The sequence below is a fragment of the Bubalus kerabau genome, chromosome 19 (genome assembly GCF_029407905.1).
Source record: "Bubalus kerabau isolate K-KA32 ecotype Philippines breed swamp buffalo chromosome 19, PCC_UOA_SB_1v2, whole genome shotgun sequence".
Classification (NCBI taxonomy): domain Eukaryota; kingdom Metazoa; phylum Chordata; class Mammalia; order Artiodactyla; family Bovidae; genus Bubalus; species Bubalus kerabau.
This window is the reverse complement of record NC_073642.1, coordinates 13,319,827-13,334,648: the sequence shown is the minus strand read 5'-3', so window position 1 is coordinate 13,334,648 and position 14,822 is coordinate 13,319,827. Positions and strand designations below refer to the sequence as shown.

The 14,822-nt window shown below is 38.9% G+C and overlaps 1 protein-coding gene across 3 annotated transcripts in view; it reads left to right on the top strand.

Moving 5' to 3' along the window:
- The window catches only part of MCTP2 (multiple C2 and transmembrane domain containing 2), a 263,087-nt gene that overhangs the window by 238,887 nt on the left and 9,378 nt on the right, over positions 1 to 14,822 (top strand). For all 3 annotated transcript variants that reach the window (XM_055555682.1, XM_055555681.1, XM_055555683.1), the window contains exons 20-21: positions 649 to 758; positions 13,665 to 13,774. In XM_055555682.1, the coding sequence (XP_055411657.1) occupies positions 649 to 758; positions 13,665 to 13,774 (220 nt within the window). The remainder of the gene's footprint in view (positions 1 to 648; positions 759 to 13,664; positions 13,775 to 14,822) is intronic.

Here is a 14,822-nt window from a genome sequence, read left to right as displayed (position 1 = left end):
GCAGAGGATGAGATGCTTAGGTAGCATCACTGACTCAGTGTAAATGAATTTGAGCAGATTTCGGGAGATAGTGAAGGACAGAGGAGCCTGGTGTGCTGTATTCCGTGGGGTCCCAAAGAGTCAGATACAACTTAGTGACTGAACAACAACAACAATCTAACGTGGGAAAACGCATTTTAAGTGTTCTTTAATCAAAGTAAGGATAATATTCTTAGACAGCTGAATATCATCTGGATGTCCAACATACCCTATTGCTACCTGCTGGAAGCCTTTCTGAGGAACTAACAGAAGAGAGATAAGTAAGCTAACCTTGTGAAGACAGCAACTCAAGATCTGCCAGTGAAAGAAGTTACAGAATTCTCTGAGAGAAGCAGCAACTCTACAGGGAAATGAATTTCTTTTCTCTGTGGAGTTCCCTTCATCAGCTCATGATATTGAGATGGGGACATGCTTGCACACGACAAGTGGTCACATCTCATGAGTAGTCAGGAACTTGGGGGAGCTGATAAGTAAATTGTAAAAAATTTGAATTTATCTCCTGAAGTCACTCAGTTGCTAATAACCAGGTTATGATAATACTGGCATAATGATTTCTATAGCAGACCAATAAAAATGAAGTAACTGAGTTCAATCTTTTATGTTTCTTAGGAATCTGAGAAAAAGGGCTTAATTAAAAGAATCTACATGGTACAGGATATTGTCTCAACTGTTCAAAACATCTTGGAGGAATTAGCCTCTTTTGGAGAAAGAATTAAAAAGTAAGTTCTGCATTTGTATTATTGTGTTTGGAGTAAAACTGCCATGCTTTTGGACAAGCAAGGGGGAGGGTCTTGGGGAGGGTAGGATCAGAAAATACAAAAACAAACAAAAAACAGAAACAAGAGTCTTGGGCCTTTTAACTTTGGTTGGTTGGTTGGTTCTTCAGGTTTGCCAACTTCACAAGGGTGGACCACATGACCCAATTCATACTAGTTATCTGAGTGTAATTATTAATAGTACCTTTTTTATTCTCAAAATATTCTGGTTTGAGTGATAAACTATAGATTAAAACAGATTTAATTATCTAATGGAGTCTCAATTGAGAAAGCCTCTCTGTGATTCATGTTTTTATTTTTATTTTTTTGCTTACTTTGTTTTACACATTGTGAACTCTGTGTAACTTGGTCTTCATTGGATATCCATGGACAGAACAGGTTTTTCTTTAATTGAAAGTGATTGCTCCCCACTTTAAATGCAGTTGTATCAGCCACGTTGTTCTTTCTAAAGAGCAACTACTGTTCTGATTTTATTGGCCATTCTAGTTTCTTTACATAAAGGACATATTTTTTAGAAATTACATGGGTAAAGAAGAGATTAAAATTAGTGCTAAAAGCTAAGTTAAATTTTGTCCATGAAGATGTAGGGAAATCAATAAGCGGTGGTTAACATCAGGAAATATAAACAGCTAATGTGGAACTTTATGTGGTTACTGATTTTCTTCCTCAGTCACTTATTATAACAAATTGCCCTTGAACATCCATTTATTATTGGCATAGAAAACATGTTTCTTTTGCTTAAAAGGCAGGTTAAAAGTTATCTTTAAACAAGTTTAGTGAGTTTTTATTGAATTTACATGTTATTTTCATGAGCAATGTCGAGAAAATTTAAGGAGTAGTAGGATTTTTGATCATGTATATTGATACATGTCTGCTTTATCTCTCTAGGTTTCATATAAATTGAAAAATGACTCCTGAATGTACCCTCAAGATTGCTTAGCAAAAATATAAGTGACAGTAAAAAATAGTGAAGTGATGAAGAGGGCACTATAATTTCTCATTCACTCATTCAACTATCAGTGTTTGAATCTCAGGCACTGACTTGGTTTAAGAATAAGAAGTGCATCCAAAATAACAATGACGATAGAAACCAACTAATGTCATGTGCCAGCCAGACACTGTTCTAAGTCTTTGATATGTAGCAACTTCTTTAAGGAGTTATTTAGAGAAATTGGATTAAATGATTCCAACAACCCTGCAGAGTAAGGATTGTTAGTATCTGCATTTTACAGATGAGGAAACTGAAGCACAGAATGATTAAACATGCAGCCCAGATCACACAGGGAATAAGCCATGGAGCTTGGATTTGAACCTGCCTGCCTCACTTTACACTATAGTGTCATTATCCTCTGGGTATCTGTTTTTGTGTGTGTGTGTGTGTGTGTGCCTTTATGTTTTGTTTTTCTATTGTGGTATAGCTGATTACAATAGTATATTAGTTTCAGATGTACAGAATAATAAGTTTTTATAGATTACATTCCATTTAAGGTAACTATAAAACATTAGGTATATTCCCTGTGTTGTACTTTGTATATCCCTGTAACATTTCTTTTAAACATGGTAGATTGTACCTTTTAATCCTCTCCCCATGTCTTGGTACTCCCCACTTTCTTCTCTATAGGAATATATTTTCCAATGAAGGGAAAGAACACTAATAAGACAGCTAAAATAACATTGATGCTAGATAGAGGCTAGGTGGGATGTGGAGATGGGTACTACATCCCTGGAAGGATGTAGGAGAGAGAGAGAGAGAGACAGAGGAAAGTTCTGAAGAAGCAACAACTTATCAGCATCTCTAAGGATGGGAAGAACCAGCTGGGCATAGAGCTGATGAATGGGAGCTTCAGTGGCTGGGTGGCTTTGTGCAAAGGCTCAAAGCCCAAGACTGTGCTCGATGGAGGGAGGTGGAGGGGAAATAGCATGTCTGTGCCACTGGGGACGGATGTGGCAGTTCCTGGAGGTGAGGCAGGTCACACGGGCCTTGAGTGGATGCAGAAAGTCAATGAAAAAAAGTGAGCAAGGGATGTGCTGGCAGGAAAGAAGATAAGAGGATGTGGAGTGGGGGCAAGGCTGAGGACGGAAGGCCGTGTCCTTTGGTAAGACTGTCTCCGGGCTTGCATGTCTGTTAATAGACAAATGTGGCTGTTGTGCAGTTGATAATGGTCAAGGAAATGTGTCTGATGAGAAGAGGGCAGAGTGATTTAAGCAGCCCCTCAGCTCTGCAGTGCCTTTTGGCGGCGGCTGTGCCCAGCACAGCTGTGGTGGCCATGTCTCGAGACGTATTTTCAGCCATGAACAGAGCACTGTTCTGCCCAGCTGTGACACAGGAAGGCGCATGAGGCTCAACTCCTATTAATTCTTCAGCCATTCATTATTGCAGTGACCTTAAGGTTCCCGCTGGGCATTCAAGCACAACATCATGTGTAACTCTGTTGGAATTCCTTTGTAACTCAGTGCATAAGGACCAGGAAAACTTTTACCCAACTTTTGGCAACTAGAGAATAAATAAGGATGCTTAAACCTCTCAGAGCAGGCTTCCCTTGTTACTGGCAGAAAAGACCCTGATGATTCTGTATTCACTTGGAGCGAATGGTATTTTCTTTTCTCTGCATTCTCCAATTACCTTCTCATTGTATACAGATTTCAAATGTATGTATACATCAGGCTAATATTTGCTTAGCATGTGGCATTTGTATTATCCCAGGCAGCAAACAGGGTGGGTCAGAGAGGACTGTGTATTATTTGTCCTATTGCTGTGGAGTGTCGGCTACAGCACTAGTCTCCTTGAGCGGTTAGGGAAATCTCTCTGCAGAGAAGATAATGAGATTAAGGTAGACTTCGGAGAGGGGAGTCGTCCTTGCAGATGTTCTGGAGTAAGACTTAGAAGGCACGTTTCTAGGAAGAACTTCTCTGACTCTGAAGTCATGCTGTGAAATATTCAAAGATGAGAAAGCAGGATAAGTGAAGTTTGGATGAAGGTGAGCACAGATGGAAGGACAAATTGACGTATCTTATTTTTAATCTAAAGTTACATGTTGAGGGACTTCCCTTGTAGCCTGTTGGCTAAGACTCTGCTTTCTCAATACAGGGGGCCTGGGTTCAATCCCTCATCTGGTAACTAGATCCCATGTGCTGCAACTAAGACTCAGCACAAGCCAAATGAATATTTAAAGTTACATGTTGAAAGGGACAGAGAATGAAGGCAGAATGACCAGGGGTGAGGGCAGAAAGCCAGTTGTGGGGAGAGAGTTCACAAACTGGGGCGAAAACCATGAAGGAAAGCATCCTGTGAGGTAAATCACAAAAGAATAGTCTGCAGGCTTTTATGACCCGTGTCTCTGTTTCTATGGATAGAAGAGTCAAAGGACTTCATTTTTTCTATGCCTAGGAAATGAAGAAGATAATGAATCTGTTGACACAAAGGTCGCCCAGTGTGGTACCCAGTTGGGGGAGGAACTCTAGAATGGAGTTGTTTCCACCTTACTGGATGTTGAGACAGTTATTTGTGGGTTTTGTCAAAGATATTCTTAGGATATGTTAGTGAACCTGAAGAGTTGAATGAATGAAGGGGATTCCTTGAATGTCTTCATTAACTGAAATGTTCAAGTCAGGCATTCCCTTAAGATTTAATGGAGAGCTCCCAAGTCAGGAAATCCATCAAAGTCCATGAAAATGTTTAACTGATTGTTTAATTTTGAGATACAAAGCTTTGACTTACCAGAGTTCTTCAACCTTGGATGTTCTTTGAAAGACCAGCACTGCAACGTATTTCCATGGTAACTGGAGTGAAGACTCTAGTAAGGTTTTGAGGGTTAGTGCTACTATATACTACTCAGTTCAGTTCAGTTGCTCAGTCATGTCCGAGTCTTTGTGACCCCATGGACTGCAGCACGCCAGGCTTCCCTGTCCATCACCAACTCCCGGAGCTTGCTCAAACTCATGTCCATTGAGTCGGTGATGCCATCCGAGCATCTCATCCTCTGTCATCCCCTTCTTCTCCTGCCTTCAATCTTTCCCAGCATCAGGGTCTTTTGCAATGAGTCAGTTCTTCACATCAGGTGGCCAAAGTATTGGAGTTTCAGCTTCAGCATCAGTCCTTCCAATGAATATTCAGGACTGATTTCCTTTAGGATGGACTGGTTGGATCTCCTTGCAGGCCAAGGGATTCTCAAGAGTGTTCTCCAGCACCACAGTTCAAAAGCATCAATTCTTCAGTGCTCAACTTTCTTTATAGACCAACTCGCACATCCATACATGACTACTGGAAAAACCATAGCCTCGACTAGGCAGAACTTTGTTGGCAGAGTAATACCTCTGCTTTTTAATATGCTGTCTAGGTTGGTCATAGCTTTTCTTCCAAGGAGCAAGCATCTTTTAATTTCATGGCTGCAATCACCATCTGCAGTGATTTTTAAAACCAAAAAAAAAAAAAGTTTCTCACTGTTTCCATTGTTTCCCCACCTACTTGCCATGAAGTAATGGGACCAGATGCCATGATCTTAGTTTTCTGAATGTTGAGTTTTGAGCCAACTTTCTCACTGTCCTGTTTCACTTTCATCAAGAGGCTCTTTAGTTCTTCGCTTTCTGTCATAAGGGTGGTGTCATCTGTGTATCTGAGGTTATTGATATTTCTCTTGGCAATCTTGATTCCAGCTTGTGCTTCATCCAGCCTAGCATTTCTCATGATATACTCTGCATATAAGTTAAATAAGCAGGGTGACAATATATAGCCTTGATGTACTCCTTTCCTTATTTGGAACCAGTCTGTTGTTCCATGTCCAGTTCTAACTGTTGCTTCTTGACCTTCATACAGATTTCTCAGGAGGCAGGTCAGGTGGTCTGGTATTCCCATCTCTTTAAGAATGTTCCACAGTTTGTTGTGATCCACACAGCCAAAGGCTTTGGTATAGTCAATATGCAGAAGTAGATGCTTTTCTGTGTTTCAAAGTTCTCCGAGCCAAGCTTCAACATGAACCATGAACTTCCAAATGTTCAAGCTAGATTTAGAAAAGGCAGTGGAACCAGAGATCAAATTGCCAACATATGTTGGATCATATAAAAAGCAAGAGAATTCCAGGAAAACATCTATTTCTGCTTTATTGACTATACCAAAGCCTTTGACTGTGTGGATCACAACAAACTATGTAGAGCTACTCAACACTGAAAAAGCTTAAGATCATGGCATCTGGTCCTGTCACTTCATGACAAATAGGAGGAGAAAAGCTGGAAGCAGCAACAAATTTTATTTTCTGAGCTCTAAAATCTCTGCTGAGAGTGACTGCAGCCATGAAATTAAAAGATGCTTGCTCCTTGGATGGAAAGACGTCACTTTGCAGACAAAGATCCATATAGTCAAAGCTTTGGTTTTTCCAGTAGTCATGTATGGATGTGAGAATTGGACCATAAAGAAGGCTCAGCACTGAAGAACTGATGCTTTTGGAGTGTGGTGTTGGAGAAGACTCTTGACAGTCCCATGGACAGCAAGGAGATCAAACCAGTCAATTCTAAAGGAAATCAGTCCTGAATATTCATTGGAAGGACTGATGCTGAAGCTGAGGCTCCAATACTTTGACCACCTGATGCAAAGAGCTGAGTCCTTGGAAAAGACCCTGATGCTGGGAAAGATTGAAAGCAAAAGGAGAACGGAGTGGCAGAGAATGAGATGGTTAGACAGCATCACCGACTCAATGGACATGAATTTGAGCAAACTCTGGAAGATAAAACTTCCAGAGAATGTGTCCAAACTCCGTGAAAGACAGGGGAGCCTGGTGTACCGCGGTCCATGGGATCACAAAGAGTCAGACACGACTAAGCGACTGAACAGCAAAGCCAGTATATAATACCTTTGAATTAAGTCCTCAGTTTTATATGCAGGAATATTGAGTGGATTAAATGAGTAAAATGACCTTCTTACATTTTCTGAAATGTCTACTATACAAGCAGTGAGTGTAGGTTCTTTTTTACAATATTTATTTATGGCCGTGCTGGATCTTCAATGCTTTGTTCAGCCTTTCTCGAGTTGCAGTAAGCAGAGGCTACCCTCTGTTGTGGTACGCGGGGTTCTTGTTGTGGTGGCTTCTCTTGTTGTGAAGCACAGGTCCTAGGCGTGCAGGTTTCAGTAGTTGGGGCTCTCAGGCCCTAGAGCACAGGCTTAGTAACTGTGCAAGGGCTTAGTTGCTCCGTGGCATGTGGAATCTTCTCAGACCAGGAATTGAACCCATGTCCCCAGCATTGGCAGGGGGATTATCCACTGCACCACCAGGGCAGTCCAAGTGTAGGCTCTTGAAGCAGCTCTCTGGGTTCAGATCCCAGCTCTGTCACTTAGACTGGAAGTGATTTGTGGCCAACTACTACCTTTCCTGACTCAAGCTCTCATCTGTAGAATGGACATACCAGAAATTCCTATTCATAACATTTCTGGAAGAATTAGATGAATTAGTGCCTGTAATGTGTTTAAACTAGTGGATGGCCTGTAGTAACCACTTAAAAATTTTCACAATTGTGAATATTGGTAAAATTGCTTTGACTTTCTTTCTCTGTGTATTAAACTTTTTAAAACCTGTGAAATGTTTAACCATTTTACTACTAAAACTGTGGGTTGCTTAGGAAAAAAAAATACATGACTTCACTGACTAGGATGTTGGGAGGGCAAATCCAACATGGTGTGTGCAAATGTGTCTGGTACATAACTTCATTTTTAGCATCCAGCAGATAAAGACACATGACTCACCACATACTTACCCACGAGCAAATGATCATTGAGATCTTTATAAGGATTGCATTAATTGGGTAAAATTGACATCTTGATAAAATTTTTTTTTAATATATGAGTGTAATATAGTCCTTCATCTATTTCGGTTATCTTTAGTTTATCTCAATATTACTTTAAGAGTTTTATACATAAATATTTGACACATTTTTGTGAGATATAGTCTGAAGTACTTGATTTGTTTCAGTTATTTTAAATGGCCTCTTTTTTTCAGGTTTTATCTCCACCTGTTTGTTACAGGATAGAAAAGTGAAATTTGTTTTCCAACATTGACTTTGTATCTATCAACCTTGATAAACTTAGTTATCTTAATTTTCATATGAAGATTATTATTCTGGATGTTGTATTATATAAACATATTGTCTAGAAATATATTTTTCTTTCTTATTTTTCAGTCCTTATACATTTTACTTTGTTTTCTTGATTTATTGTCTTGGCTAGTAATGCCAATTGGAGAAGGCGATGGCACCCCACTCCAGTACTCTTTCCTGGAAAATCCCATGGGTGGAGGAGCCTGGTAGGCTGCAGTCCATGATGGGGTCACGGGGAATCAGACACGACTGAGTGACTTCACTTTCACTTTTCACTTTCATGCATTGGAGAAGGAAATGGCAACCCACTCCAGTGTTCTTGCCTGGAAAATCCCAGGGATGGGGGAGCCTGGTGGGCTGCCATCTATAGGGTCTCACAGAGTTGGACACGACTAAGTGACTTAGCAGCAGCAGCAGCAGCAGTAACGCCAATACAATGTTGAACAGAAGTGGTATTAGTGAACATTCTTTTCTCATACTCCTGTCTTTTTCAGAGAGAAAGCTTTGAACATTTTCCCCTTAATGATGTTGTTTTCTGTAAAGATACTTTATCAGCTTCAGGAATTTACTGTTTATTCCTATTTTATCATAAATGTAGGTTGAGTTTCGTCAAACTTTTGTCTATGTTCATTGAGATCATCTTATGGTTGTTTTGGTGTTCTTTTATTTTTGTTAATGTGTATTATTATTGTTGATTTTCAAATATTAAACCAATCTTACATTTCTGGAATGAAGCCAGCTTCATCATGCTATCCAGTCTCCTTATATATGCTGGGATTTTATTTACATTTTTTTTTACTTACGATTTTTGCAGCTTTAATCATCAGTGCGATTGGATATATAGTTCTTGGAAATTCCTTATAGCGTGAAGGTTATTCTAGACTCATACAATAAGTGGGCAGTATTCTCTCTCATTATCTGCAGTTTGTGTAAACCTTGTGTCATTACTTCCTTTAAGAGTTTATAGAATTTTCTGGTTAAGTCTCTGAGTCTGAAGTTTTCTTTCAGGAAAGATTTTAATCAAGTAGTCAGTTTCCGTGGTATATATAGGTCTGTTCCGCTATTCTATTTCTTCTCATATCCGTTTGTGTATCATTTTCTAAGAGTGTGTCCATTTAAAATTTTCTACTTTTTGACATAAAGTTGTTTGTATAAAAAAATCCTCTTATCGTCGATGACAGTGGACTCTAGCATTGTCCACTTCTTTAAGTTTAAAATTCTGTTTTCCCTTCTTGACAGTCATTTATCAACTATATTATTCTTTAGCAAGAACTGTCGTTACCTTTGTTAATCTCCCTGTTGCCTGTTTTCTTTTCCATTAATTACTACTCTTATCTTTATTACTTTCTTCCTTCTACTTTGTTTGAGATTAATTTACTCTTCTTATTTTAACTTTTTAAGATGGATTGCTAGATCATTTATTTTCAGTCTTTCTGTGTTCCTAACATAAGCATTTAAGGCGCCACACTTTCCTAGGTGCTTAGCTCTCTGCCAAACATTTTGGCACTGATATTCATTATTAATTCACATTTAGTAAAAACTTGCTTTCTAATTTGTTTTTATTTGTTCCTTCACATGAAGTATATTGCTTAATTTCAAAGTATATGAAGATTTTCTAGCTATCTTTTTGTTCCTTTTTTTTTAAATGTAAATTTATTTATTTTAATTGTGCTCCTGGTTTTTAACTGCGTTGTTTTATGGTCAGAAAATAGAGACCTAACAGTGAGCACCTTTTTGCCATTCCACAGTCTAATATTCACCATTACTTATAGCGTCTTACCAATCAGTTCAGGAACCCTCTTAATCTACGCTCTGTATCTCTTCTTTCTGACATCTGTCTTCCTACCCTTTGTGATGCCTTTTACGTCCTTTTTTGGGCTGTCTTGCACAACTCTGTTTTCTGTGGTATTTAAAATCCTGTTTAATTCATGCATGGAGGTTTTAACTTTAATCACTGTGTTTCTTTTTAAAGTTTTACTTGCTTTGTTTTCAAATCTTCTTGGTCATTTTTTACAATCTCGTCCTTGACCATTTTTAAGCCCTTGTTTCATGACTTTTAAAGTATTAAGCATTATTATTTAATGTGTTATGTTTGCTCTCAGTATTTGAGGTCTTCTGTTCAGGGTTTTGCTGTTACTTCTGATAGCTCTTACTCGTGATGCTGTGTATCCATTTATATTTTATTGTTTTAACTGTCTATGAGCTCATATTCCGTGTGTGTGTGTGTGTGTGTGTGTGTGTGTGTGTGGAGTATACCCAGATATATGGGTTGATAATGCATTTCCTTAGAGAAAATGACTGCTCTAGTCATTTTGGGGTGATTCAACCTGGAATCTCTTTTTTTAATTAAATTTTTGCTGAGGTTTTTTAAAGTATACTGGTAGCATAAACTTGGATGATAAATCCTGGTACCAGCATCATGACACAGAGAATTCTTTGCATCTATTTGTTATATGGTAGATTTGTTTTCCCTTCTTTTCATCCTTTTCCACTCTGTCTTTCTACTTGTCTCTCTCAATTCATCCTTACCCTGAATATGTAAGTTTTATGCAGTGTTCTTCTACTTGAATCTTCTTTTGTGGAAGCCCTAGGCTATATTTATCTTATGCCCCCCATGCAGTTAACAGATATAGAAGTTCAAAATTTTAATATCTGGTAGAAATTATTGGAGTGAAATTGACTTTGGAAGTTGGTAACCTCCAGAATTCTTACAATACATTATCTTTTACACTCTATTGTTTTCTTATTTTTAAGTCATATTAATATTTTTTCTTATTTTTAGTGGTAGCTTTCTCTTTTTTTTTTCTTCAAGGTACTAAAAGTATTTGTCTATGATTTTATTTAGATATTATTTGATACTGAGGCTATTTTCTTTTCAACTACTTGCAAACCATACTGCATCAGACATTATGTACCTTCTTTGCACCCTTGTGCAAAGATATTTGCAGGTTAAATTTCTTGCCCTGGCATAACAGGAGCAATTATGGATTCCATAACATTTTCACAAGTATTGTGAAGTTGCCTCCTAAGAAGTTCTTCTTGGAAGAGAATAGTCAGGAATGGACCTACATATATGCAGAAGTTTTGATGAACTTGGTAGTGTAAAATATATAATTTTTATCTTTAAAAACTATAAACAAGGTTTTTTAAAAGACAGGGGAACAAACTGAAAGTGTTTGCAATAAATATGACAAAGAATTGATTTCTTTAGTTTCCAAAGAGATTTTGTTTGAGGAAAATATCCAGCAACAAAGTTCCAGGGAAAACAGATAAGCAGTAACTTCTTTGTGTGTATATGTGTGTGTGTGGTTAAAATATGCAAGAAATAGAACTTTTTTTTTAAATAAACTTAAGGTAAAAATTTAATTTGAATACTAAGCTATCTTTCATGTGTTGCTACTGTTGCTGCTAAGTCACTTCAGTTGTGTCTGACTCTGTGCGACCCCATAGACGGCAGCCCACCAGGCTCCCCCGTCCCTGGGATTCTCCAGGCAAGAACACTGGAGTGGGTTGCCATTTCCTTCTCCAATGCATGAAAGTGAAAAGTGAAAGTGAAGTCGCTCAGTCACGTCCAACTCTTCACCACCGCATGGACTGCAGCCTACCTGGCTCCTCCATCCATGGGATTTTCCAGGCAAGAGTACTGGAGTGGGGTGCCGTTGCCTTCTCCATCTTTCATGCGTTACCAGAGCTATTTTTTAAAATTTATTTTTAACTGGAGGATAATCGGTTTACAATGTTGTGTTGGTTTCTGCTCTACAACAACGTGTATCAGCCATAGGTACACTTATTTCCCCTCCCTCCCACCCCCAACCCCATCCCACCCCTCTAGGTCATCACAGAGCACTGGGGCTGAGCTCCCTGAGTTGTACAGCAACTTTCCACAGCTATGGGGGAAGTTTTACATATGTTTTACCATATGTAAAACAGCTATCTGTTTTACATATGGTAATGTACATGAAGAGCTAACCATTTTAAATGCCAGTTCCTATATAATTCTAGCAGAACTTTATGCTATGGGTATTATTATTATTCCCATTCTGTGGAGAAGAAATTATTGTTCAGATTGATTTGAAAGACTTTCCTGTCTTTCTCAGCTTTTCAGAGATAGAGCCTGAACTCAAATCCATGCCAGTTTGCTTGTAAATTTTTTTAAATACTTTCTTAAATAGTTGCCCCTGGTGAGGATATAAGCTGAATATCACTGATAATCAAAATGATCAACAGTCACATTAAAATGTGTTCAACTTGCTTATAATTTAAGGGCATGAAATAGCAAATACACACATACATACGTAGTATTGTATCTCCCCATAGGCAATCTTTAACAAGAGATTGAGGCGTGAGTTGAATTTCTCCTCTATTTTTCTATTTTTTTTTTTTGAGTATAGTTAATTTACAATGTTATGTGTGCATTTATATGTATTTTTTCAGATTATTTTCCATTATAAGTTAATATAACATACTGAGTACATTTCCCTGTGCTATATAGTAAGTCTTTATTGTTTACTTGTTTTATTTATAGTATTATGTTAATCCCAGAATCCTTACTTCAGCCTTGATTGCTCATCTGTAAGAGGGAGATAATCCTTACTTGAAAGAATTATTGTTAAGCATTACAATCTGTGTGTGTGTGTGTGTGTGTGTGTGTGTGTATATATATGCTGCTGCTGCTAAGTCGCTTCAGTCATGTCCGACTCTGTGCAACCCCATAGACGGCAGCCCACCAGGCTCCCCCGTCCCTGGGATTCTCCAGGCAAGAACACTGGAGTGGGTTGCCATTTCCTTCTCCAATGCATGAAAGTGAGAAATGAAAGTGTATATATTTATATATATCTTAGGACAGTGGCACCTACTAAGTGCCCGATAACTATTATAAGCTGCTCTGCCCAAATCCCCTGATATGCCCCCCCCCCAAAAAAAAGACAACAGAAATAAATCTTTCATCTCATTTATTCCTAGCACAAGGCAAGGCAAAGGGTCAATAGACAGACATGTTAAGTGAAGATGCCTGGAAGAATACTCTAGACACTCATGAGCTCTCATCAAGGCAGTGCATTTTATGACTACTTTCTAGGATTCTGGAGGGATTTCCACGTACATTCAGTCCCACATCTCATATTCTAGATCTCAAGTCAAAACAGGCAATAGATAGGACAGAAGGAGCCAGGGTTCCCGTGAAAATGATACGCGGCAACATTCCCTGCGTTATCCATGGGTTGGCGGTGTAATGGCTTATAGCCAGCAGCTCCGTAGCCCATTTTCAGGGCATCATTACCCTTCTGGAGTCAACGAGTCTGGAAATTCTAAATATAAGTTATTAGAAAAACACAAACGCTCTGTAATAATAGCCTCCCGTCTCTAAATATTTACTGGCAAGCATGTGTTAATTGAGAGAGAAATATTGACTTTGAGGTGACCTAACTCACCTTTCATTTTGAAGCTCTGCGTTCACAGAGCCACATGGCAATATTGCAGTGTTTAATCACTGTTGAGAGTCAGAGTTTTCTCTTAAGTACTGTCGGTTCCAGGAAGGCAGAGTCACCAAGATCCAGATGAGCTGGATGGCAATTGGTCTGTGACCTTCGCCTCCAAACTGCTTTCCAGTGTCCAGTCATTCTGGCAGACTTTTACATCTCAATTTTGAGAAGCAACTTCTCCAATAGGCCTTTTTTCATGTGTATAACTAAGAAATAAAAACATGGCAAAATGAATCGACTGCTTTTCTTTAACATCAGAAAAAATGACGTGTATGTGGTTTGTCTACAGCACATTTAACTGGACGGTCCCGTTCCTTTCATTCCTGGCCTGTTTGATGCTGGCAGCGGCCACCATCACGCTGTATTTCATCCCGCTCCGGTACATCATTTTAATCTGGGGTAAGTTTGGCACAGTCCTTTTGCTAGCAATCAATTCCAGGTAAGAACCAATTACTCATTTTTAAGTGCAGCTATAAACTTTAAATGTGCTTTTGTTGGCAATTAAACATGAGATTAAGAAAAGCATTTGGGGATCAAAAACTTCCAGGACCTCCCTGAAAAGGCCAGTGGCATGAACGGTCAGCATAGATACTTATAAGGCCTCTTGCATAATTGCAATCAAATAAAAATGTGATTGTGCATGCTATTTCCCTTTGGGCTTTCAGAGTCATAAATACTCCTGAATAATATACTGTTGTGGCCCAATAACTTTCAGGAAAAGCTGTTATTCAAACAGTGAGCAAACACCTGCATCTTGCCCTGTATGTTATATAAAAGTAGATCTAGCTACTCCTAGGCTGCTCCTGACATTTCATCTCCCCTGGAAGGAAAAAAAATAACTTAACCCAATACTTAAAACCAGAAGCAGTGAGGTGAAAGGGAGGGGCCCACAGTGGCTACCTAACCAGTGCCTGACAGGAAAGGGAAAGCTATTATTTACTAGGGGAAACGGTAAGCCTATATAGAGTCCACCTGCTTTTTAAAGAGTAGAAACAAAAATGGCACACTGGAAATAAATTTAGGACTTGACTTACTACTCAAGCTAACAATTGGAAAAATTACTAGCAGCTTTGTGAGTATTTGTGTCTGTTGCTGGGTGGCCACTGGGTTGATATAAGGAGAGTGCACTGCAGTTAATTAACTAAGCAATCACCCCTCTTCTGGAAGAATCTCTCACTTCTGGTTTTCCATGGCCTGGCTCCTGTGACCACTTCTCAGTTCTTAACCATAGTCATCTCTAGGGATCTGCAGGTGTCAAGAGGTTCAGGGAAGCTACAAATATGTATGTTGAGATGCATTCCTCTTTAAGCAAAAGCTGAAAGCCTGCAAATGCCAGGGTGAGGGGGAGCTATAAAATATTTCTAAAACCATTAGTTGTAGACCATTTCCAAAGAGAACCCACAAAGGTAGAATGCTGCTGATGAGAAAGGCCAAACCTGGACATGGA